At 52.1% G+C, this 22,071-nt stretch overlaps 1 protein-coding gene across 12 annotated transcripts in view; it reads left to right on the top strand.

Annotated features, from left to right (window-relative positions):
* The window catches only part of CRISPLD2 (cysteine rich secretory protein LCCL domain containing 2), a 134,273-nt gene that overhangs the window by 20,185 nt on the left and 92,017 nt on the right, over positions 1–22,071 (top strand). For all 12 annotated transcript variants that reach the window (XM_079907920.1, XM_079907930.1, XM_079907926.1 and 9 more), the window contains exons 3-10: positions 1,654–1,772; positions 4,511–4,643; positions 5,093–5,208; positions 9,027–9,127; positions 14,374–14,514; positions 16,735–16,795; positions 20,432–20,498; positions 20,981–21,111. In XM_079907920.1, the coding sequence (XP_079764046.1) occupies positions 1,654–1,772; positions 4,511–4,643; positions 5,093–5,208; positions 9,027–9,127; positions 14,374–14,514; positions 16,735–16,795; positions 20,432–20,498; positions 20,981–21,111 (869 nt within the window). The remainder of the gene's footprint in view (positions 1–1,653; positions 1,773–4,510; positions 4,644–5,092; positions 5,209–9,026; positions 9,128–14,373; positions 14,515–16,734; positions 16,796–20,431; positions 20,499–20,980; positions 21,112–22,071) is intronic.

The following is a 22,071-nucleotide window of genomic DNA, read 5'->3' as shown; positions in this document are numbered from 1 at the left end:
TTAACCTCTCTTAAACTCAGAGGTTTTTGTTTGTTTGTTCATTTTATCTGCAACAATGGAGAGATAAAACATACCTCCAGGGCTTGTTGGGGGAGTTAAATAAGAAAATGGTTCTAATGTTACCTGCAGTGGGCAGGTGTTCAGATGATGACTGCCCTGGCGGGTGCTTGAGAAAGTTAACTTCCTTAATATCCAGGTACCATTGACTGAGAGCTCCTTTGCTTCTCATCTGGGGGCTCCATGCCTGCTGTCAGTCAACCTTCCCCCAAGTCCTATTCCAGGTACCATTAGCCCATTTAGAGATAGGGAAACAAAGGCACAGAGAGGTGAAACCATTTGCTTGAAGTCACACAGCCAGCAAGAGGCAGAGCCTGGCACCGTACCCAGGTTCACCTAACAAGAGCACCTCACTGCCCCGCCCTCTGAAGGTGGGAGGTGCGTGCTCTTATCAACAGGCCCGTCTCCCACTGACTGAGTGTGGCCCCCGGAGGGTGTTGACCCCCTGTTTCAGGCTGTGCTTGGGCACTGGAGAAAGATCCGAGGCAGAAGTGGTACAGGGTTTGGTGGGCGCTGAAGGTGGGGCACTGTCGGGGAGAATATCCCCTGCAGCTGAAATGGGCAGCGGGTCCAGAGGTGTGACCCCGCCCCCCCCCAGGCGTCTGCCCTGGGGCAGGACTTGCCCCTGGGTGTTGAGGAGTCGCAGTTATCTTGGCCAGAAGGAGACCGCAAGAGAGGAGGAGGAGAGGGCAGTGGGCAGCTTCCATTCGGGGGTCCCACAGTTGGTTCAACCAGTCTCCTGTTCCTGTTCCTGGATGGTCCCAGGGCTCTGCCGCAATAGGCTTTCAGTGAGCAACTACTGTGTGCCAGGGCTGGGGCTTCCCAGAGCGAGGGACAGCCCCTGGCTGCCCATGAGCTGCAGCATCTTCCTCAAGACTCCGGGAGGGGGCGGGACAGCCGCTGGCTCGCAGCTGGGAGGGCCGCTTGGCATCTGTTCCTCCGCAGAAGAGAAGTGACCCTACTTGCCTTGTTCACCGTGTTCTTTCTTGAGGAGTTATGTGTGCTCCCTGGGCCAGCTGGGAGGCAAGAGGGCTGCAGATTCTTTGGCCCAGACCCCTGACTCAGGGAGGGCTGTGTTGGAGGGTAACAGGACTGGGCGAGTTGAAGGCATTTCTTGCTACCTAAAAAAATACGTATATACATATATATAATAGTAAAATATACGTAATATATAACCTACCATTTTAGCCATTTTTAAATGCACTATTCAGTGGCATTTAACTACATTCACACCATTGTGCAACCATGACCGCCATCACCGTCATTCATCTCCAGGATTTATTCATCCTCCCATTTCACAGATGAGGAGACTGAGGCTGAGAGAAGGGACTTGCCAGTGTCCCCGACAAGTTAGTGGCCGAGCAGGTGCTCTGAGGATCGGGGCTCCTCTAGGTTCTTTGCTGACCGGCCGCTTCCCACCTCCCGAGCAAGGAACCCATCGGAGACATGCACGAAGGCCCTGTGTCTAGCGTCGCGGAAGCCGAAGCCCGGCCCTCGGGGTCTCCCAGGGCCTGAGCTGGGGCGTCTCTGCGGTTTGGGTTCTTACACTCACCCCTGACCCTGACCTCCTGGTGCCCATTTCTCGTCCCCCTGCAGACCTGGGATGAAGAGCTGGAGAAGTCGGCGGTGGCCTGGGCCCAGGAGTGCATCTGGGAGCATGGGCCCAACAGCCTGCTGGTGTCCATCGGGCAGAACCTGGCTGTGCACTGGGGCAGGTAAGAGCCACTGTGACCCCCTACTCGTGAACAGGGTCTCACTCACGCCACCAGACCTCCAAGGCCTTGACGGTGTCTGTTAAATGTCGTCCACGGACCTTCCCCCGGGTCAACCGGGCCACATTCCCGAGCCCCCAAGCCAGCTGGCAGCCCCTCCCGGGCTAGGGCCTGGCTGCCTTAGAGGAAATGAGCAAAATGTCTTCTGACCGGTTAAGACTCACTGACCACGTGCTGTGCACACGAATCCTCCAAACGGGGGCCCAGGCTCCCGGGGTCTGCCTTCGTTGAGCCGCACTTATGGAAAATTTGGCCGGGGCTGGAAGCAGCCCCTCAAAGTACACGTCAGGGTGTGCTTGCCTTCAAGCGCCTGTTTACTCTGTTTCCAGCTCTTTAAGCGGGGAGTGTAATGGGGCCACGAGTAGCTGCATCTTCCTTTAGCCAGTGCCCTTCCGGGAAGGACCTGGGCAGGTGTCACCGTGTGTCCAGAGGTGTGACTTTGTGGAACCACAGCAACCCAGCATTCTTTTCTGCTTTTTATGAAGTCAGTCTTGTGACAGCATTAAGAGAAAATGTCTAAAGGGAACCAAACCCATCGATCCACTGCCCTGGTCCAGCAATTTGCGTGTTCCTGGGCTTCTGGGCTGCATCTGGCTGTGGGCCGGCATGTTTTCACGTAGCTGTAACTGTGGCCAGGACAGCTGTTAATTCTTTTTTTTTCCTTCTCCTACGATATCAAACAATTTTCTGTTACATGGTTGCCACGGTTATCACCTCGTCAAGGCTGCCTTTGGGCCATGAAGTTGACAGACTGGAATTTAGCCATTCCATTCTTTTTTTTTTTTTTTTTTTTTGCGGTACGCGGGCCTCTCACTGTTGTGGCCTCTCCCGTTGCGGAGCACAGGCTCCGGACGCGCAGGCTCAGCGGCCACGGCTCATGGGCCCAGCCGCCCCGCGGCATGTGGGATCTTCCCGGACTGGGACACGAACCCACGTCCCCTGCATCGGCAGGCGGACTCTCAACCACTGCGCCACCGGGGAAGCCCCTCTTTTTTTTTTTTAAAATTAATTAATTTATTTGTTTTTTGGGTTTTTTTGGGCTATGTTGGGTCTTCATTGCTATGCGTGGACTTTCTCTAGTTGAGGCAAGAGGGGGCTACTCTTTGTTGCCGTGCGCGGGCTTCTCATTGCGGTGGCTTCTCTTGCTGTGGAGCACGGGCTCTAGAGCGCAGGCTCAGTAGTTGTGGTGCACGGGCTTAGTTGCTCCGCGGCAAGTGAGATCTTCCCTGGCCAGGGATCGAACCCGTGTCCCCTGCATTGGCAGGAGGGTTCTTAACCACTGCGCCACCAGGGAAGCCCAAGCCATTCCATTCTTGTAGCTAGGTTGTTTTTTTTTTTTCTTTTCCCCCTTGGCTCATTTGAATGATTTCAGTAGGAAAACTCTGAGGGGTAGGACTGATGGGTCCCAGGGCACAAAGACTGTCCCCCTTCTGGATGAATATTGCCAACTCACTTTACAAAAGAGACCCTCTTCTGAAGGCCCCTCTGCAGCCAACTGTTCTCTTTCCAAAACCACCCCAGCCTGGCTGTGAGGTTCCAGGGAAGTAGACAGACTGGTGATGGTTCCCTGTGTCTCTAGAGCTCTGTTGCTGCGTGTGTCTCTTTCCCCGAGCTGGCTCCAGGAAGGGAGGCTGCTTCTCCAGCCACGGCACTGACCACCACCATCCCCTGGGTCCTGACAGTAATTGTTATAAGACTTCTAACCACCCGGGTCCCCACGGTGCCCTCAGAAGCCACCAGTTGCCACCACATCTGTTCTCTTTATTGAAACCACTTTGTTGACACTTGCTGGTGACAGCGACCGGGGGTTCCAACCTGGTTTATTTTCTTTCCCGGTGCCAACCTGGCGGACAGGGCTGAAGCGAGGGGGTGGTGGCCACCAACAGTGGCTGGGGGCGTGCTCCTCAGGGTTGGGGACGAGGGAGGGCTCAGGTGATAAAATCCCAAAGGGGAGCTTGGTAGAAGGGTTTGCCCAGCTGACTGCAGGGCTCTGCACACCTGTGGGTTCCTGTGCCTTGAATGAATTTTCTTCCTTGAGTCTGAGTCCTCGGGTCCCCAGGCAGCCAAGGAACGAAGCTGGTCATGACGTTACAGAAACGTGAGGCCTTAGGCTGCTCTTTGGCTGTGTGTGTGTGTGTGTGTGTGTGTGTGTGTGTGTGTGACAGGGACCTGTCTGTCACGCCATAGCCAGCTGTTTCCCAACTTCCAGACCCTCCCCTGCCACAGTTCAGTTATCTGGGCAGGATCTGTTCAGTTATCTACTTACTGTTTTTCTCTACATTGACTGTAAATGGACTTGCACCTTCAGTTTTGTCTTAAGCGGTAATATCTGTGAAATATGGGATTTGTTCTTAAGCGGTAACATCTGTGAAATATGGGATTCCCCAAACGTACGTGAAAATTAATACACAATTATTAACATGAAAAAGAACTCACCGGGAGCCAGGTAAGCGCTTCCCACACACACTGGTGGCTTGTAGGTCACCCAGGGACACTCCTGGAACCCAGAGGAGACCAATTCGGGTTTTAAGCACTTTTAACAGATACTGGGTGGGATATGGGGCTGTTGGCCCAAAGAAGCACCCCCTCCAGCTGCCCCATGGGTGGCACTGCTGCCAGCGGGGGTCTCTGTCGTTGGGTGCTTGGTGGCTGGCACGTAACAAGCTGATCTGCCCCTGCAGGTATCGCTCTCCTGGCTTCCACGTGCAGTCCTGGTATGACGAGGTGAAGGACTACACCTACCCCTACCCCCACGAGTGCAACCCCTGGTGTCCAGAGAGGTGCTCTGGGGCCATGTGCACCCACTACACACAGGTAAGGCTGAAGATCAGGTGTGACCTCAGCCTGGCACCCCCAAACACTGTCACTCACCTGGCCCTGTGGGACTGTTGCCCAGTCAGAAAACCTCTGCTCTACCATTGCCTTAATTTTTTCCTTTAATTCAGCACTACTCAAAGTATAGCCGGTGGGCCAGGCTGTTTGTGGCCAGTTCACAAATATGGAAACTGAGAGTAAGCGCTGGAAACTTCTATGGCAGCTTTACATTGCTGGGGAATTTTCCTTGTGTGCTTTTTTGTTCTTTTTTTTTGTTTGCTTTTGTTTTAAAGGAATGTGTGGCTCGTTAATGGGTTAGGGGAGGAATCTGGTCCTTCACCTCTTCACCACACACCCCTTTAGTGCCAGCACCTTGTGGATCCAGACCAGATTATATCACCCTGGTCATTGGTCCCTTGAGCTCAGATGTATGGATGTCATCTTTTCAGATAGTTTGGGCCACAACCACCAAGATTGGCTGTGCTGTGAACACCTGCGAGAGGATGAATGTCTGGGGAGATGTTTGGGAGAATGCGGTCTACCTCGTCTGCAATTACTCTCCAAAGTAAGAACAAGTGACGTGGTTTTATGGGTTGGGGTGTGTTCTCCTGCTATGGAAGACCCAACTGAAACTGGCTTCAGTGGTAAAATCTCTTTATTATTTCACATAACAAGGCATCTAGAGGTTGGTGCGTCTAGGTTAGCTTAATAGCTCAGCATGTCAATGAGAACTTTCTGTCTTCTTGCTGTATTGTCCTCTCCTCATGGTCCCAAGATGGCTGCAGAGCACCAGGCATCACATCTTCCCAAACAGAAGGGAAGAGAATGGTAGAAAAGGCCTGTCTCCTTAGGCTTTTCTCACCCCTGGCCCACTTTCTCCTTATGTCATTGGCCAGAACTAGACCACTCATGGACAAGGGAGAACAAGAGTGCCCCAGTTGGCTTTGACCAATGAAATCGCCCCAGTTGGCTTTGCACGTCACCCCCTGGGGCTACTTGAATAAGTCAGAAGCAGGAGTAGTTGGCTGGGCAGCCAGTGGGGTCTGTCATAGAGATTCTTTTTCTCTGAAAATACGCAGCAGATAGCACTCTAGAAAATAGGTATTCATGCTAGCCCTAGTTTTTGCATCTTTACATTTCCCCTCCCAGAAGGGACCTCGTCACACCTTTAGGTCATAGTCCCACTTTCTCTTGACAGCATCCTGATGTCATCAGTGGGTCACTTATCCCTTTACTCATTCACCTCCGTTGCTCATCAGACAAGTGTGTGCTGATTCTCAGAGACCCGCTCACCCAGTTATAGCCTGTGGTTTGCACACTGGCCACTGGGCTGGCCGCCATCCTAGCACTGGGCCCTGCACGCAGTGTGCCCTTGAGGCATGTTTTCTCCATGACTGCATGAAACAGGAATGACCTCATTTACTGGGTTGGATCAGGAGTGGCCGTGAGAAGGTAGGATGAAGAGGGAATCGCTGAGGTTGGGAGGAAAATAGAAACTCTCCGTAAACCATCTGGGACGCCTGTGGTAATGATGTCTCAGGCAGCCCACGGGGATGAGGGCAGGGGGGTTACGTCATCCATGGGAGGGACCTGAGCCCCATGGAAGAGGAGTAAGGTGGTCCCCATGGTGGAACTCGTTGCAGAGTGGCAGGTGGGGAGTGAGGAATCATTTGATTTAAGTCTTTATATTAAAAAATACACTAGAAGATCCAACCAGAAATACCATTCTTCCCTTATTTAGTCTTTACCGCTTTCTTGAAAAAATAATGACTTGTGTACAGTAAAGTACACTAATCCTAAGAGCCCAGCTGGATAAATTTTCACACATATAGACATGTATTAGTCAGCTCAGGCTGCCGTAACAGAATACCACAGATTGGGTGGCTTGAGCAATACACATTATTTCTCACAGCTCTGGGGGCTGGAAGTCCAGATCAGGGTCCAGCAGGGTCAGTTTCTAGTGAGGAGTCTCTTTCTGGCTCCCGGATGGCCACATTCTCCCTGTGTCTCCACATGGCGTTTCCTCAGCGTGTGCTGGGGGTTGGAGGGGGAGGGAGAGGGAGGGGGAATTGAGCTCTCTGTGTCTCTTCTTATAAGGACACTAATCCTATCAGAGTCCCACCCTTGTGACCTCATTTAACCTTAATCACCTCCTCCGAGGCCCCATCTCCAAATGCAGCCACGTTGGGGGGTTAGGGTTTCATCATACGGATTGGGGGGCTGGGCACACACGTTCAGTCCATGCATGTGTATATGCATTATGTCTACCTGTGTAACTAGTCCCCAGGTCAAGGGAGGGAGTATTTCCAGGGCCCCAGGCTGGAAGCGGGGGGCTCCCTCATGCCCCCCAGAGTGGCTGACATTCTGACACCCCTCCCCATCGGTCAGTCTGTCTGGTTCGGACCCTCCTGTGAATGGACAGTTATGCCCTCTTGTGCCTGCCGTCTGCCTTTCAACACCGTGTCTGGGAGGTTCGTCCGTGGTGTTGTGTTCGGTGGGCATTTTTTTTCAGATGTCTTTGTGGTTTTCCATGATGTCCACAAGCCTCTTTCTTCAAGAGTCCGAGCCCCCGGCCATGCAGGGGGCAGTGGCTGAGAGGGTGGGCCCTGGGGTGGTGTCTGGGCTCAGGTCTCTTTGGGAGGGGGTGGGGTGGGGTGGTCTTGCGCCCTGATGGCCTCATGGGTGGGGGGAGGGTGCTCACTTCCTGGGGCTGTTGGGAGCGGGGAGGGTGCCCGTCTACAAGACGCCTAGCTCCCAGCCCGCATCCACGACCGGTAACCCGGAGAGCTGCTGCTCCAGCTGTGTGGGAGACTTGGTTTGTCGCTGAGGAAATGTGGAAGCTACCTGTGCTGGTGCACTTGGCTGGGGGAGGGGAGGAGCCTGTCTGGGAGGCCCGGAGTGTGTGAAGAAACCTACTGAGCCCCACCCGGTGACCTGGCAGGTGCTGGGGTCCCCTGGGTCCGCCGGGTGATGGTCCATTTGGGAGGGCCATCCCGAAGCCCCCCGTGCGCCCCTAGCCAGCCTGCACGTGGGGCCGAGGTGCTCAGCGAGGCAGGGTCTGCAGCCTGGTGGGGGGTGTTATTTTCCATCCACGGGTGCAGACTATAACAGCACCCCCCAGCCGCCCTCCCACCATCCCCAGGCCCGATGCCCGCATGGCCCTGAGTGATGCCGGTCCGCTATTTTGAGCCGTCTGGGGCCAAACAGAGAGTGTGTTTTCTGCAGTTGTCTCCCGGACATCACTATCAGGACCCCTCCTTGGCCACCCTGGACAGCCGTCAGAAATGTCACGCAATGAGGATGTTGATTTAGCAAATGCTCAGAGAGCATGTTGCCGTCACCAGGGGCTGGCCCCAGTCTGGGGCATCCACACAGACGCCCTCTTCATCTCATGACCACCCCCCGTGCTTACCCCACTACAGAGAAGGGGGCAGAGGCTCAGGGTCGAGGGGCATTGGCTGGGTTCACCCGGCTGGCAGGGCCACGTCCAGCCCCGGGAGTCTGCTCATCACCGCTCGGCCATGCTTGGCCCAGGATCGGGGCCGCCAGTCTCTTTCCTGAGTGGACAGACAGGTGACGGGGCACCCATGAAGGAAGTTTCTAGAACAGATCACGAAGACTGGCTCCCAGTCACTCACCTCTCCGGCTTGTGCTGCTAAAGGCCCAGGTGCTGGGGGAAGGGCTTGGGAATTGCACTCACCACCTGCAGCCTGGCCCCTGGAGAAATCCCACTGACCGGCCTCTGGTTTTCCTGCCCTGGGAACTTCAAAGGGAGGCGGATGGCACCTGCAATGCCCAGAGGGACCTTGGTCCCAGCCCCGAGAGCAGAGTGTGGTCAAAGGCTCTGAGCCCCACGGCCTGGGTTCAAATCCCAGCCCTCCCACTCCCTTGTTGTGTGACCTTGGGCAAGTCCCTTAACCTCTCTGAGCCTCAGTTTCCTCTTCTGAAAAAGGATTGAACTCCAGCACGTCCCTCCTGGGGTGCTGGAAGGATGGAGTGAGCAGGTAGGTACGTGGTAAACACGAGGCACTCCCTGGAACAGGCTGACCTTTACTCATTTGAGAAATGGCTTCAGAGGATCCCAGCAGCTTCCAGTGCAGAGGCATCGGGGCTGGGACTGGGGGTGGCTGACAGCATTCAGAGTTGCTGAGGCCACAGGACAAAGGTGCAGGGAGAAGGATGCTTTGGAGCTCCCGACTGGGATTCTTCTGGAATTCTCTAGACTCTGTACACAGGAGGGGCTCAGGGCAGGTGCCTTTCCCCCTTCACACCTTCCTTCCTCCCTGACCGTGTCTGGGGTCCCGAGAGGCTCCAGAAAGGAGCAAGAAGCCCCCCGGGCCCTGGTGTGGCGGCCCCCTGACGGGGTTTCTGGTCTGTCCTCAGGGGGAACTGGATCGGAGAAGCCCCCTACAGAGCTGGCCGGCCCTGCTCCGAGTGCCCGCCCAGGTACGGAGGCAGCTGCAGGAACAACTTGTGTTACCGAGGTAGGAAACGACTTCAAAACCCTTTGGAATGGGCGTCCCCTCCAGTCCCTGAATCACAGAGTGGCTGACGTGAAACGGGGAAGTTGGACAATTTGGGGGGGAAATTGGTCCCTCCTGCCCTCCCCCTCGGCCCTCCCCTCCTCGCCTCCCCATCTCTGGACTCAGGGTTCAGCCCCAGCTCCCCGGGGATACGGCTGCCCCTGGGACGTCCCCCCAGTGGGCGTCTCCCGTGGGAGGCATCCCTGCTCTCTTGATGCTCAGAGTTTGGTATAAAACAGACAACAAATAAGGAATTTAAAACAGCCACGTGATTGATGGTCCGGCCAGCTGCAGGCCGGGCAGGGGCCGCCTCCGCGGCTTGTCAGAGCCCCTCCTGCCCGTCCTTGTCCCCCTCAGGCCACCCAGCCGTGTGTGCAGCTCGTCCGGCCCTTACTCGTCAGAAACCTGTTTCCCCTACCCCACAGCTCAGGCCAAGCCGAGCTCTCAAAGGCTCTCAAAGGCCGTATTTCCCGGCGATGCCAGCATTTGCTTATTGCCTGCGGCTCAGAATGTTCCCATGTCCCGCTCCTGTGAATAATGCGCGTTTTTCGTGCCTCACGTGCTCCTCGCACTTGGGACTGTTTCCTCCGGCTCCGTCCCAGAAGGAGCAGAGCCCGCCAAGGGGCTGACCGTGTTTTTGAGGTTGAGGTGTGTTTTTTTTCCCGTGGCTCCATTGGCAGGTCTCGTAATGGCTGAGAGGGGTCTTTCAGGAGAGGTGGGACTGGGGGGGAAACGCAGGATCAGTCCTGTGGGCTCCGGGGTGAAGCATGGGGCTCCCAGACCCTCCCAGGCCTGCTGTTCGCTACTGATTCTGCCCACTGCGGGGAGGGCGTGGGGATCTTGCAGGGGGGCAGAAGCAAGGATCTGAGAGTCCAGTCCGTGCTGGTCCCCTGGGTCGTGAGTTATATGCGGGTGGCTGAGCCTCCAGGGGGAACTCAGGGGGCTCAACCCGAAGTCTGGACATTAGGCTTCTGGTTCTGGCTCTGCATGATTGGAGGCTGTTCGCCCAAGCCAGCTGTTCACTCTACCCATCAGCAAAATGGGTATGATACCTCCAGCCTTCCGTGACGGATCTCGGGCTCAGATGAGAGAGTCGGTGCATTTGGCGCGAGTGTATTGAGCGCCTGCCGTGTGCCAGGACGTTGCCAGGGGATAGGGGTGGGGATGCCTGTGGGGACCCGACAGTCACGGTCCTGCCCTCGGGAACATGAGGTCCAGCGGGGCCACTGCCTCGAGGAGGGACACGCATCTTTCAGGGGACGTAACGGATGCCTCAGGGCTTAAGAGCAGGAGTATCCACCATCAGCCAGGTCAGGGAAGGCTTCCCAAGCAGGCGGCTGTTGAGGCAGAGGACATGGCCTAGTAATGAGAGAAGGGAAGGGTGTTTCTGGCAGGCGGAACAGCATGTGCAAAGGCCTGGAAGATGAGGCATCGCGGTCACGAGACTGTGAGGCAGAAGGGCCCACAGGGGTGTGCAGGTCCCGGCAGTGCCTGCCACGCCGCAGGGGCTCTGTAAGCTTTTGTTAGATGGAGTTTCTCCTGCTCTCCCACCCCCTCTCAGGCAACACACCTCTTCACTCTCTTTGAGAGGGAGGTGCCCACACCTGTCCTTCGTGAAATATTCCCAGATAGCCCAACCCTGACTCCTGGATTCGTGGGATAAGCGTGGGTTTTAGAGTTCGGCGTACCTGCCTGAGGAATATCAACCCTACCTGTTCCAGCAGTGAGCACCTGGGCAGGGCATTTCATCTCTCTGAGCCTCAGTCTTCCTGTGTGAAAATGGGGTGATGTGTCAGCCCCCGGGGGTCGTAGGAGGGCTGAGAAGAATGCAGGCTGACACTCCAGGCATATCAGGCCGCAAATCCCCATTCAGGCAGGTCCTGTGGCTGCTGTCCAGTCACCCAGAGGGGCAAATGCCCCCATCAGATCCTGAGTGCTGATTTGGGGACCGTGAGGGAGGGATGCCCACTGGGGCTCCCCGTTGGTTCTCGCATTGGGAGGGGGCTCCGCGTGCGCACAAGGCAGGCTGTCAGGGTGCAGGGCAGGCAGAGCGGGGCGTCTCTGCGTTCCTGGACACGTGTGCTCAGGCACACCGCTTGCCTTCTTTGAGCCTCGGTTTCCCCATCTGTAAGAGCGATGACATCGTTCTCCCGCAGATGATTTGCTGGAAGGATGCAACACGGAGGATGTGAGTTGCTAGGACAGCAGCCTGCACATGGTGCCTTATGGACACAGCTCATTACTTCCTTGGAGAGGTGGGAGTGGGGAGGTATGACTGCGCTTATCACCTGGCGTGGGGTTCTTCCTCACCTGGGAGGTACTGGGGGCCCTCTCCCAGCCTGGGGGCCCCATCCATCTCAGGATCCTGGCAGACCCCTTCTCTTCTCGGGAAACACAGCTCTGGTGTCACACCTCCTCCAGGGAGACTTCCCTGAGTCCACAAACAGGCAGCCCACCTGCCTCCGTGCTCTTACTGCACCCAGACTCTCCTTGCACTTGATTCACCTGTAGTTACAACTGCTGGTTCACTCCCGGGCCTCCAGGGCCACGTAGCAGGTGTGTTCTGCATGTTGTCTGAACAAATATACCCCTGATATCCACAGAGGGTCATTTTCGAAGAACAAATGCACACAAGGATAGCCTAGATGCTGGTTAACCCACCCAATGAAGCCTCCTAGACTTGTTTCTTTATTTTTGGTGGAAAATGCCCAACTTCACTTGGTGGGCGTCCCGATTTTCTTAGCTAACCATGCAGAAAGTCTCTCCTAAAGCAGCTTATCTGCATAAGCTACTTAATAAGCATTTATTGAGGTTCCTGGCAAGGCCTTGACCTCTAATGGAGATGGAACAGGGATAAGGATAGACCGTAAGAGAAGATTCCAGCCCTTCCCTGTGTGGCGAGGAAGGGCGTGGACTTTGGGGAAAGGTGATTTGACTCTCAGCTGTGTGAGCTTGGGCAGGTCACATAGCCTCTCTGAGCCTCAGTTTTCCCGTCTGTAAAATGGAGCTGCTCATGCCTCCCAGGGAAACGAGAGGATGAGGTGAGAGCTTCATCCCCACTTACGGAACCAGGCGGGAGTCTGCAGAATGATGGAGCAATGCTGTGTGCCTTGAGACCCCCGGTCCGGAGCTGGACGGTGCACGGGGTAACCTTGCCGCGAACTTGGGCACGGAATTTCCCCAGGCCTGTGCCGATCCACACAGGGGATCTTAATTAGGATGTGATCAAATACAGCCCGTCCTCTGGGTAAGCATTCCACTTTTCATGTGTGTGTCTGAGGGCGAGGACCGTCTACCCATTTTCTTAAATAGTGAGCCTTCAAATGCTTTAGACTGCTCTACCCAACTATATTTGGCTAAATAAAGCCACGATTATGAGGTATAAAAATCCTAAAGGCCAGTGGAAGAAAACCCAGCTTATTCCAGAGACAGCTCTGGCTTTCAGTGAAGGACAAACATGAATAGCCACACTGACGGGAAGACAGACAAGAGACGGCCGCTGGGTCCCAAGTGGTGTTTGCAAACCCAGCATCTTCATAAAGATTTCACCTATAGCGTTTGGCTACAAATGATGTGTTCAGAATTCCCTTCCTGGATGTCTTTAAGCTTTGCTGGGACTATTTTTTTTTGTTTTCCCCAAAAGAATTCCAAGACAGAATTTGTTGGGCATTTTGATCATCCTCCACTCAGCACATTTTGTTGAGCAGCTACTACGTTTTGGGAGCTGGGTGTAGTGTGGTGTGAAGCAGGCTGGCTGCTGGCCTCAGGGAGTTTCCAGCTGGTGGGGGAGGTGGGTGGTGGTGAGCACGCCGTCCAGGAGCAGTACATGGAGGTCCATGAGCTCTGATAATGAACTTGGGACTCAGGGTTGCTGTTCTCCTCCGGCTTAAATCCTGTCCATCCTCCTATGAGTCAGGGTAGTGGTTGTGCCGTGATGAATCGGCCAGTGAAGCAGCTGCAGAGCATCCCAGCCTTGAAAAGCATCAGAGAAGATGTCACTTGCCCTTCATATTCTTGAATGTCTTGTATCAACGCAGACCCTTGGTCTGCTTTCTGGAGAAAAGTTGTTGCTCTTCAGAAGAAGTAAGGATAAGGCTGGGGATTGGTGAACACGTGATGGGACTTTAATTTTAATCCGTTGACTCAGAGAGGCTGCAAGGGCGCTTCATTTCTGCTCCTTGAAACCGTTCTTTACCCAAACACATCTGTTGTCTTTTCTCATTGGAGGAGCTTGGAAGGCAGGGGTTTCCACCTCGGGCCCACAGACATCCTTGGAGGGGCGGGGGTCCCCCAGCAGAGATGCGCACTGATTCATCTTTGATAAGGGTGCTCAGGCAAACCCAAACAGCAATACTTTGCTCCGCTTTGGCTGGAATTTATGCTTTGGTATCCAGCTGGCCTGATTACACATCACAGTGAGTGGTTAATAGTTGACTTTCATGATGAAAACTGGAAGATAAACTGATGCTTAATAAATGCAATGTATTCGGTGAATTAGAATGTTTTGAAACGTGAAGGTCATGGTCATGGTTGGAGAAATAATAATATTTGGGTGGGGAAAATATTGGGACCCGAAGAACTAAGTGTTTTAACCAAGAGTTGGGTCTTTGGCTCGTTCTAGATGATGGTTCCAATGTTATTGGGCTTCGAAACTTCAGGGCAGAGAAAGGTTAAGTGATCTTGGCCTGCAGGAGTGGGGAAGGAAGCAGAATGTGCTGGTGGTGAGGGGCATTGGTGTCCAAGACCATTGACGAGGGTCTTCGTGTGCCATGATGGCGTGTAAATGAGGCGGACCCCTCCTCCAGTGAGAACCTAGGGCCAGAGGCACCTCAGCGGAGACAGCTACGGTTTGGGGTCAGAGGATGAGGCGGCTTCCTGAAGCTGCTTCCTTGGGCAGAGACGGGACAAGAAACCATTCTGATGATCCAGGGGTGGGCGCCAGGGCCTTCTAACCTCTGGTCAGCCCAGCCGCTCTTGTGTCCAAAGCAAACACAGTGACCAGAGAGCCATCCACCGCCCCTTGGCGGGGAGAATTCCACCTGGCCAGCACTGTCCTGAAAGGTAACTTTCTCTTTGCCACTGAAATGACCCTTTGTGAAGCCAAACCTCGAACAACTTTAGTTTCCAAATTGCTTCTTTATTTTTTTCCTAAATGCATTTTGGTTGAATCCCAGCATGTTGCTTTTCTCTCCCTCTTCGCTATTAAGAGACATACGACCAGAAACCTGAAACGGACGAGATGAACGAGGTGGAAGTGGCCCCCATTCCTGAAGAGAAGCACATCTGGGTCCCGCCGAGGGTGATCAGACCCACGAAGCCCAAGAAAGCCCCTGCCGTGAACCACATGAGTGAGTGGGGCTCTGCCCTCTGCCAGCCGCCTCTGGAGGGGGCAGTTTTCTTTGGGGTGGGCAGAGGAGGGAAACTGGTGGGTTGAGAGGTCTCCAAGTCGACAAACAGCAGGGAACAGGGTGGGGTGTAGCTTGCAAAAAGCACGACCTGAAGATGTTTCTAAAAAACGATATTTTTAAGTCATTTCAAAAGAAGCATTATAGGAGCTGTGCTTGGGTGGCCTTTTCCCCCCTGGCAGGTATTTTAAGGTTAGACCTTCTCTTGTCCTTTCAGAGAGGACTTGGGCTAAAATTGGGTTCCTGTTGGAAGTGCCTGGCTCCCAAAGGGACGATGAACGTGCAGCGTGGAGCCCGGCTCCCGTGGTCATCATGCACCAGCCCTGTGACTCGGATAGTCACCCGACTCTGAGAGTCGATGTGCTCGTCCATAAAGTGGGAGCAGTGATGCCTCTGTCGCATTGTTTTAAATCAGTGAGATATGGACCTGTGCATTTCATATGTCCATATTTCACAAGAGGCATTGGGTTCTTTTTTTTTTTTTTTTTTTTACTTATTTTTGGCTGTGTTGGGTCTTCGTTACCACACGCGGGCTTTCTCTAGTTGTGGTGAGCGGGGGCTACTCTTCGTTGCGGTGCGCGGGCTTCTCACTGCGGTGGCTTCTCTTGCTGCGGAGCACGGGCTCTAGGCGCGCGGGCTTCAGTACTTGTGGTGCGCAGCCTCAGTCGTTGTGGCTCGCGGGCTCTAGAGCGCAGGCTCGGTAGTTGTGGTGCACGGGTTCAGTTGCTTCGTGGCCTGTGGGATCTTCCCGGAGCAGGGCTCAAACCCGTGGCCCCTGCACTGGCGGGTGGATTTCAACACTGCGCCACCAGGGAAGCCTGGCATCGTGTTCTTGACAAAGGAGAACTGCAGCAATTACTGGGGAACAAGGCCATGGATTCTAGACCTGGGGCAAACCTCCTGGGCTGTATGTCAACGTTCTCATCTGTTACTCTCACACATTTTACCATAGCAGTTGCAGCTCTGTCAGTTTGCTGTGGGGATTATATGCAGTAAACGGGGGCCACCCAGTGTCAGCTGTGCTTTGAGCTCACCATCAAGTTGCCTCCGACACCCCCCCCCCAAGGCCAGAAGGTGGATGTCCTCCCAGAGACTTCCGGAAGTCCCCAGACGCCTAGTGTTCTCACGCTCACCTCTGTCGCGCTTTCTTCTGCCCGGTCTCCCAAGACGCTTCACCGGCTAGGGCTCGCTCCTTTCTTTCTGCCCTCCCCTGCCGGGCTCCGCTTACCCCCTCCGCTGCTCACCTGTGTCTGCGGCACCTTTAGTGAAGGGTTGAGGCTCTGGAGGGCATTTTCTCACAGACACGGCACCAAGTGTGGGTTCTCTGCCCACCGGTGTCTCTCTTTTCCCTCCAAACCTCACACAGCATAAAACGGGACTCACCCCTGAGTGAGGAGGCCAGCGCATGCCCACCTTTCTCAAAAATCCTCTGCTATTCTGTCAGCTGCCCTGCCCTCAGCCCCCACTAGTCTCTATCCTCTAGGCCTTCAGATGTCTTTCTCCTGGGCTTCCTGCCTGTTTAGTCAGCTGTGGCTTTCTTTGACCAGGAAATACGCTGGTGTTCTTGTCTGTCCAGAAATTCCAAACGCTTCAGTTGTTTTTTTTTCTTTAATAATGTAACGTTACAAAGTAATATGTCTTTTTGTCAAACTGTGACACTACTGCAAGATTCTGATATGTCCCTATAAAATACACCAAAAAGGAAAGCTTGGCGAAGTCATCTTGGCTGGGAGCGGGGAGACGACACTGGTGAGAATGGCTGGGTGCCCGCCAACCGGGCTGGACAAGGCTCGCCCTCCAGAGCCCTGTGAGGCTATGGGGCACTTAGTGTGCCAGGCTCCCTTCCAAGCCTACATTTACTTTCTCATTTAAGGCTCACAGCAACCGTTGGAGGTGGATACTGTGCTCATCCCCATTAGTAAGCAGAATTTGAACCTCAGAGAGGGGAAGTAAGGTGTCCAAGGTGACAGTGCTACTAGAAAGAGGATCTGGGATCTGAACCTCACCCTAAGCCTGCAGCCATTGGGCCGTGCTCTTGCTTTCATTATGACATGGATTCCAGAATGTTCCAGAGAGTTCCTCAGAGCGGGGAATGGGGTCTTCTAACTCAGGCTCATCTTCCCGCTTCTTGCCTTGACAAGTATTTCTGCATTTCTCTCCTAGCCCAAGTCGTCAAGTGTGACACCAAGATGAAGGACAAGTGTAAAGGGTCCACGTGCAACAGGTAAGGCCTGGCCCATCCCTGTCTCGCTGCCTACAGCCCTCTGAAACACCTGCTCTCGGTCATGGGTCACATCGTGGTCTGTCAGCTGATCTACATCTGTAGAAATGCCAGATGTGCCAGCAGCAGATGTGCTATCGACAGGGAGATCCTGACCGATGTTTTTGTGAGGCTGGGGGCTCCCTCCCATCTCTCTGCCTGAAGGGGTTACCCAGAGCTAGCACAGGCTAGCCCAGAGCTCTGTGCCGGGGACGACTGGGGCTGTGGCAGCGTTAGGGCAGGTGTGGCTGTGGACGGGTCCAGCACGGCTGCTGTGGAATCCAAGTCGGCCTGCTCCCCGAGGGGCCCCACCAGACAAAGAGCGGCCTGCGTGTCGCCCAGCGTTGAACAAATTCATGTAGCTGACAGAGTCACTTAGTATCGTCCATTTCAGATGTTGAAAACACCTGCCAAGAAGAACAAGCTTGGTTTTGGCAACGTAGCTGCTGGGCTGCGCCTTCTGGCAGTGAGTGGCCAACAGGTGTAGCGGCCCTGCATAGGTCCTCAGGTTCACGGCGGGAAACTGTGTTATCGGTGGAGGGGCCCTTACTCTTCTTCCTATGGATTCTGGCGTCCATTCATCTAAAGCTGAATTGCATTTTTATGTTTTTTTCATTTATTTATTTTATTTATATTTATTTTTGGCTACATTGGGTCTTCGTGGCTGCACACGGGCTTTGTCTAGTTGCGGCGAGCGGGGGCTACTCTTTGTTGCGGTGCGCGGGCTTCTCATCGCGGTACCTTCTCTTGTTGCGGAGCACGGGCAGTAGTGTAGCTGTGGCACGTGGGTTCAGTAGTTGTGACTCGCGGGCTCTAGAGCGCAGGCTCAGTAGTCGTGGCACATGGGCTTAGTTGCTCCATGGCATGTGGGATCTTCCCAGACCGGGGCTCGAACCCGTGTCTTGTGCATTAGCAGGCAGATTCTTAACCACTGCGCCACCAGGGAAACCGTGAATCGTGTTCTTTAAAGCACACGCTAAAAGAGAAGGTATATGGTATTACCTAAAAGAGAGGGTCCTATTTTATACCATGGGGACTTTGTGATCTGGTTTGCCAGGACAATGCATCACTCAGGCTTTGGCAGGAGTGTCCTGGGACAGACAGAGCAGCCCAGGATCAGATGTTCAAGGGGCTCATACGTCATCCCACGAGCAGCTGGCGATGGGCCAGCAAGTACTACGAAAGTAGAACCAGGCACTTTGTTGGTGAGATGAGCAGGACGTGGCAATGAGGGTGGTGGAATAACCGTCTGTCCCCTCGCACCGGAAGGGGTCTCCACTCCGCAAACTCACGGGTCTGGGATTCCCGGAACGCTCCCGAGTTGCCCCTTGGTGGTGATGTGCCTTTCTGAACCGCGGGCTTGTTACAAGAGCATCACGCCTGAGTATTCAATGGGAAAAAGTGACAAGGTCTGGAGAACATTCGTTGTTAGCATCAAAAGAGTTGCAGGGTTGGGGGTAGTGGGACCCTCCCCAAGCACGGAAAAGGCAGGGGTCTGTCCACATGAAGACTGTTAGATGCCTCCAGTCAAGATATAGAACTCAGCCCACCTGCGACCATAAGAACGTTCACGGTGCAGCTCCTGGAAGCCGTCCCGCCGTCTGTCACATCAGTTTTCTGTACGTGGTGCTTTTAAAAAAATAATATTTACTGGACTTTTTTTCTGACTTTAAAAGGTATTCTTGTTCATTGTAATTCAGGAAAACAACAACCAAAAAAAAAGTATAAAGGAAAGAATAAGTGTCCCACAGTCTCGTGAACGTCAGTAACCATTCTATGTAGTTTCTGTGCACTGATTACGCTATACTGTTATGCAATCTTGTGTGTTACTGGTTTCACTTAAGGTTTTCCAAAGTCAATAACTATTCCTCAGAAACTTCATTTCTAGTGGCTGCATAATACTCTGACGTTTGGCCACACAGAAGTATATTTGGCTATTCCTTTGACACCTGCTGACTTATTTACAGTTTTTCCCTATTACAAATGGTTGGAGTAACATGGAGGTCTGACTTTCTGTCTTTTTACTTGGGAGATTCAAGAATTAAGGGATATGAATTTTTTTTTTAATGGAAGCATAGTTAATTTACAGTGTTGTGTTAGTTTCAAGTGTACAGCAAAGTGATTCAGTTATACATACATATATTGTTTTTCAGATTCTTTTCCATTATAGGTTATTATGAGATTTTGAGTATAGTTCCCTGTGCTATATAGTAGGTCCTTGTTGGTTATCTGTTTTATATATAGTAGTGGGTATATGTTAATCCCAAACTCCTAATTGATCCCTCGCCCCGCTTTCCCCTTTGGTGGCCTTAAGTTTTCTATGTCTGTGAGTCTGCTTCTGTTGTGTAAATAAGTTCATTTGTATCATTTTTTTAGATTCCACATATAAGTGATATCATATACTTGTCTTTGTCTGACTTACTTCACTTAGTATGATAATCTTTAGGTCCATCCATGTTGCTGCAAATGACATTATTTTTTTATGGCTGAGTAATATTCCATTGTATATATGTGCCACATCTTCTTTATCCATTCCTCTGTTGATGGACACTTAGGTTGCTTCCTTGTCTTGGCTATTGTGAATAGTGCTGCTATGAACATTGGGATGCATGTATCTTTGTAAATGAGAGGTTTTCATCTTTTCTGGATATATGCCCAGGAGTGGGATTGCTGGATCATATGGTAGCTCTATTTTTAGTTTTTTGAGGAACCTCCATACTGTTTTCCATAGTGGCTGCACTAATTTACATTCCCACCAACAGTGCAGGAGGGTTCCCTTTTCTCCACACCCTCTCCAGCGTTTGTTATTTGTAGACTTTTTAATGATGGCCATTCTGGCTGGTGTGAGGTGATACTTTATTGTCGTTTTGATTTGCATTTCTCTAATAACTAGCAATATTGAGCATCTTTTCATGTGCCTCTTGGCCATCTGTATGTCTTCTTTGGAGAAATGTCTATTTGGGTCTTCTGCCCATTTTTTGATTGGGCTGTGGTTTTTTAAAAAATATTAAGCTGTATGAGCTGTTTGTATATTTTGGAAATTAATCCCTTGTCGGTAGCACCATTTGCAAATACTTTTTCCCAGTGCAGAGGTTGTCTTTTTGTTTTGTTTATGGTTTAAGGGATATGAATTCTGAAGGCTTTCTGGAAAGATTAACTGTTGTTTGTGAACATGATCACCATCATTTAGTTTTATTCGATTAAAAAACCCTTGATGCCTGGAAAATGCCAACTCCTTTCAGTCTGCACATCTTTGGTGACTGATATCTGAGGATTTTTTTTTTTTTTTTTTTGGTGCCTTTGAAGACACTTGTCTTTATTCTGTGAATTGTCTATCTGTTCATAGAATTGTCCATCTATTCAATTTGAACCTGAAGCACATGAAAATAGTCTTTAAGGAGGTCAAGTTGAATCTAATTGTGTCTGTGTGACTAGAAACTCCAGCCTGGGTGAATTGTGAGTTGCTCCAAAACAGTGCATGCTGTATCACTGATGCTTTTCTATATGTAATAATATAGAAGGGAAAACCCCCAATAAATTCACGATGAGGTTTCATGAACATGTTTACCTCTGAAAATCATCTTCTTTCTTCTCCATCAGGTACCAGTGCCCAGCAGGCTGCCTGCACCACAGGGCAAAGATCTTTGGGACTCTCTTTTATGAAAGCGTAAGTACGGCCAGCATTTCTTTAAATGGCTTGTGTGGACTCGTGTCTCTGTTTTAAAAGCAGGTGGCTGGTTTTCAGGTGAACAGCTTTTCTTTCCGCTCCTTAGTCAACCCCCCCTTTCCTTTTGTAGAGCTGATCCGTGTGTGTTTCTGGGGTCACAAACTTGTGAAGCCACTTTTGGGAACTGGGGATGACCCTCGAGCAGACCAGTCTCCATTGTAGGCCGAGCGTTAAATGCGCCACTGGATGGGGAGAAAGGGCCGTTTGTCCCTGTTCTTAGTTTGTAAAGCAACTCAATGAGTTCTTAGAGATAAGCACCCCCTGGAACAAAGACGTGTTATAGAGTGCAGCCAGAGTGAGAAGTGGGGTGAGCCTTGGCCCGACTTTTTGTGGGTTGAGGACAAACATCTTGGATGTTTGGGGAAATGATCGCAGACAAAGATGAATTCAGATTTACTTACAGTCTGACCTGTCCCCCGCAGGCGTCCAGCATCTGCCGGGCCGCCATTCACTACGGGGTCCTGGACGACAAGGGAGGCCTGGTGGACGTCACCAGGAATGGGAAGGTCCCCTTTTTCGTCAAGTCTGAGAGAAACGGCGTGCAGTCTTTGAGGTAACTATGCGGTGATCAGGGTTCCCGAAGACTCCTTTTCTGCTTATGAGAGCACTGTTGAAACTTTGAAAAGTACTGAACAATATAAAGAAGGAGGAAAACACTGAAGATGACCTTAATCCCATAACTCAGAAATCGCCCCATTGGCCGTTCAGCCTATTTAATCCCAGTGGGTTTTGGTGTGTGTGTTTAATGTGGTTGAGTTTTGTTTCTTGTTTGTTTGTTTTTGTAGGTTTTAGGAAAGTTTATTGCGTATTTAAAATGAACACTGCTCTTAATTATGAAATGTACACATAGCCATGAAGATACAGAAAAACGGAAATAAAGAAATACTAATCTCTTCATTCCCACTTCCCAGAGCTAATCTACGTACATGACCTTCAAAAGCATAGCCTTGCAATCTGAGTGCTGAATCCTGCTTTTTCTCCCTTCCTTGTCCCTGAGAACTCTTCAGACACATCAGTAATGACTGATGGTATCTTTGAGTTTGTAGGCTAATTCTTTTTTTTATATACACCTTTATTGGGGTATAACTGCTTCACAATGGTGTGTTAGCTTCTGCTGTATAACGAAGTGAATCAGCTATACATATACAGATATCCACATATCCCCTCCCTCTTGAGCCTCCCTCCCACCCTCCTTATCCCACCCCGTTGGCTAATTCTTGACTGGCACTTTTTTTCCCCCTGAGAATGAGGCTTTCATTTTTTAAATATACTTACTCGTTTTTGCAAGGTGTTTTTCATGTAAGGTATGTGGATGGCTGATGGGGCAGACCATCTTCGCCATTCTGACTTTTGGGGGTTGATGGGGTTGGGGGGGACCGTGAAGAACTGCGGGAGATCATGTCTTGATCTGTCCATGGCATCTGAGGCATAAGGTGACCAGGAGCTGGTGGGACCCACTGGGGGCTCTAGGGTCAAACAGACCCGGCTCTGACTTCTCCCTTTGCGTGACCTG

Source organism: Stenella coeruleoalba (assembly GCF_951394435.1).
Source record: "Stenella coeruleoalba genome assembly, chromosome: 20".
Taxonomy (NCBI): domain Eukaryota; kingdom Metazoa; phylum Chordata; class Mammalia; order Artiodactyla; family Delphinidae; genus Stenella; species Stenella coeruleoalba.
Note: the sequence above shows the minus strand (reverse complement) of the source record. Positions and strands in the feature narration are given on the sequence as shown.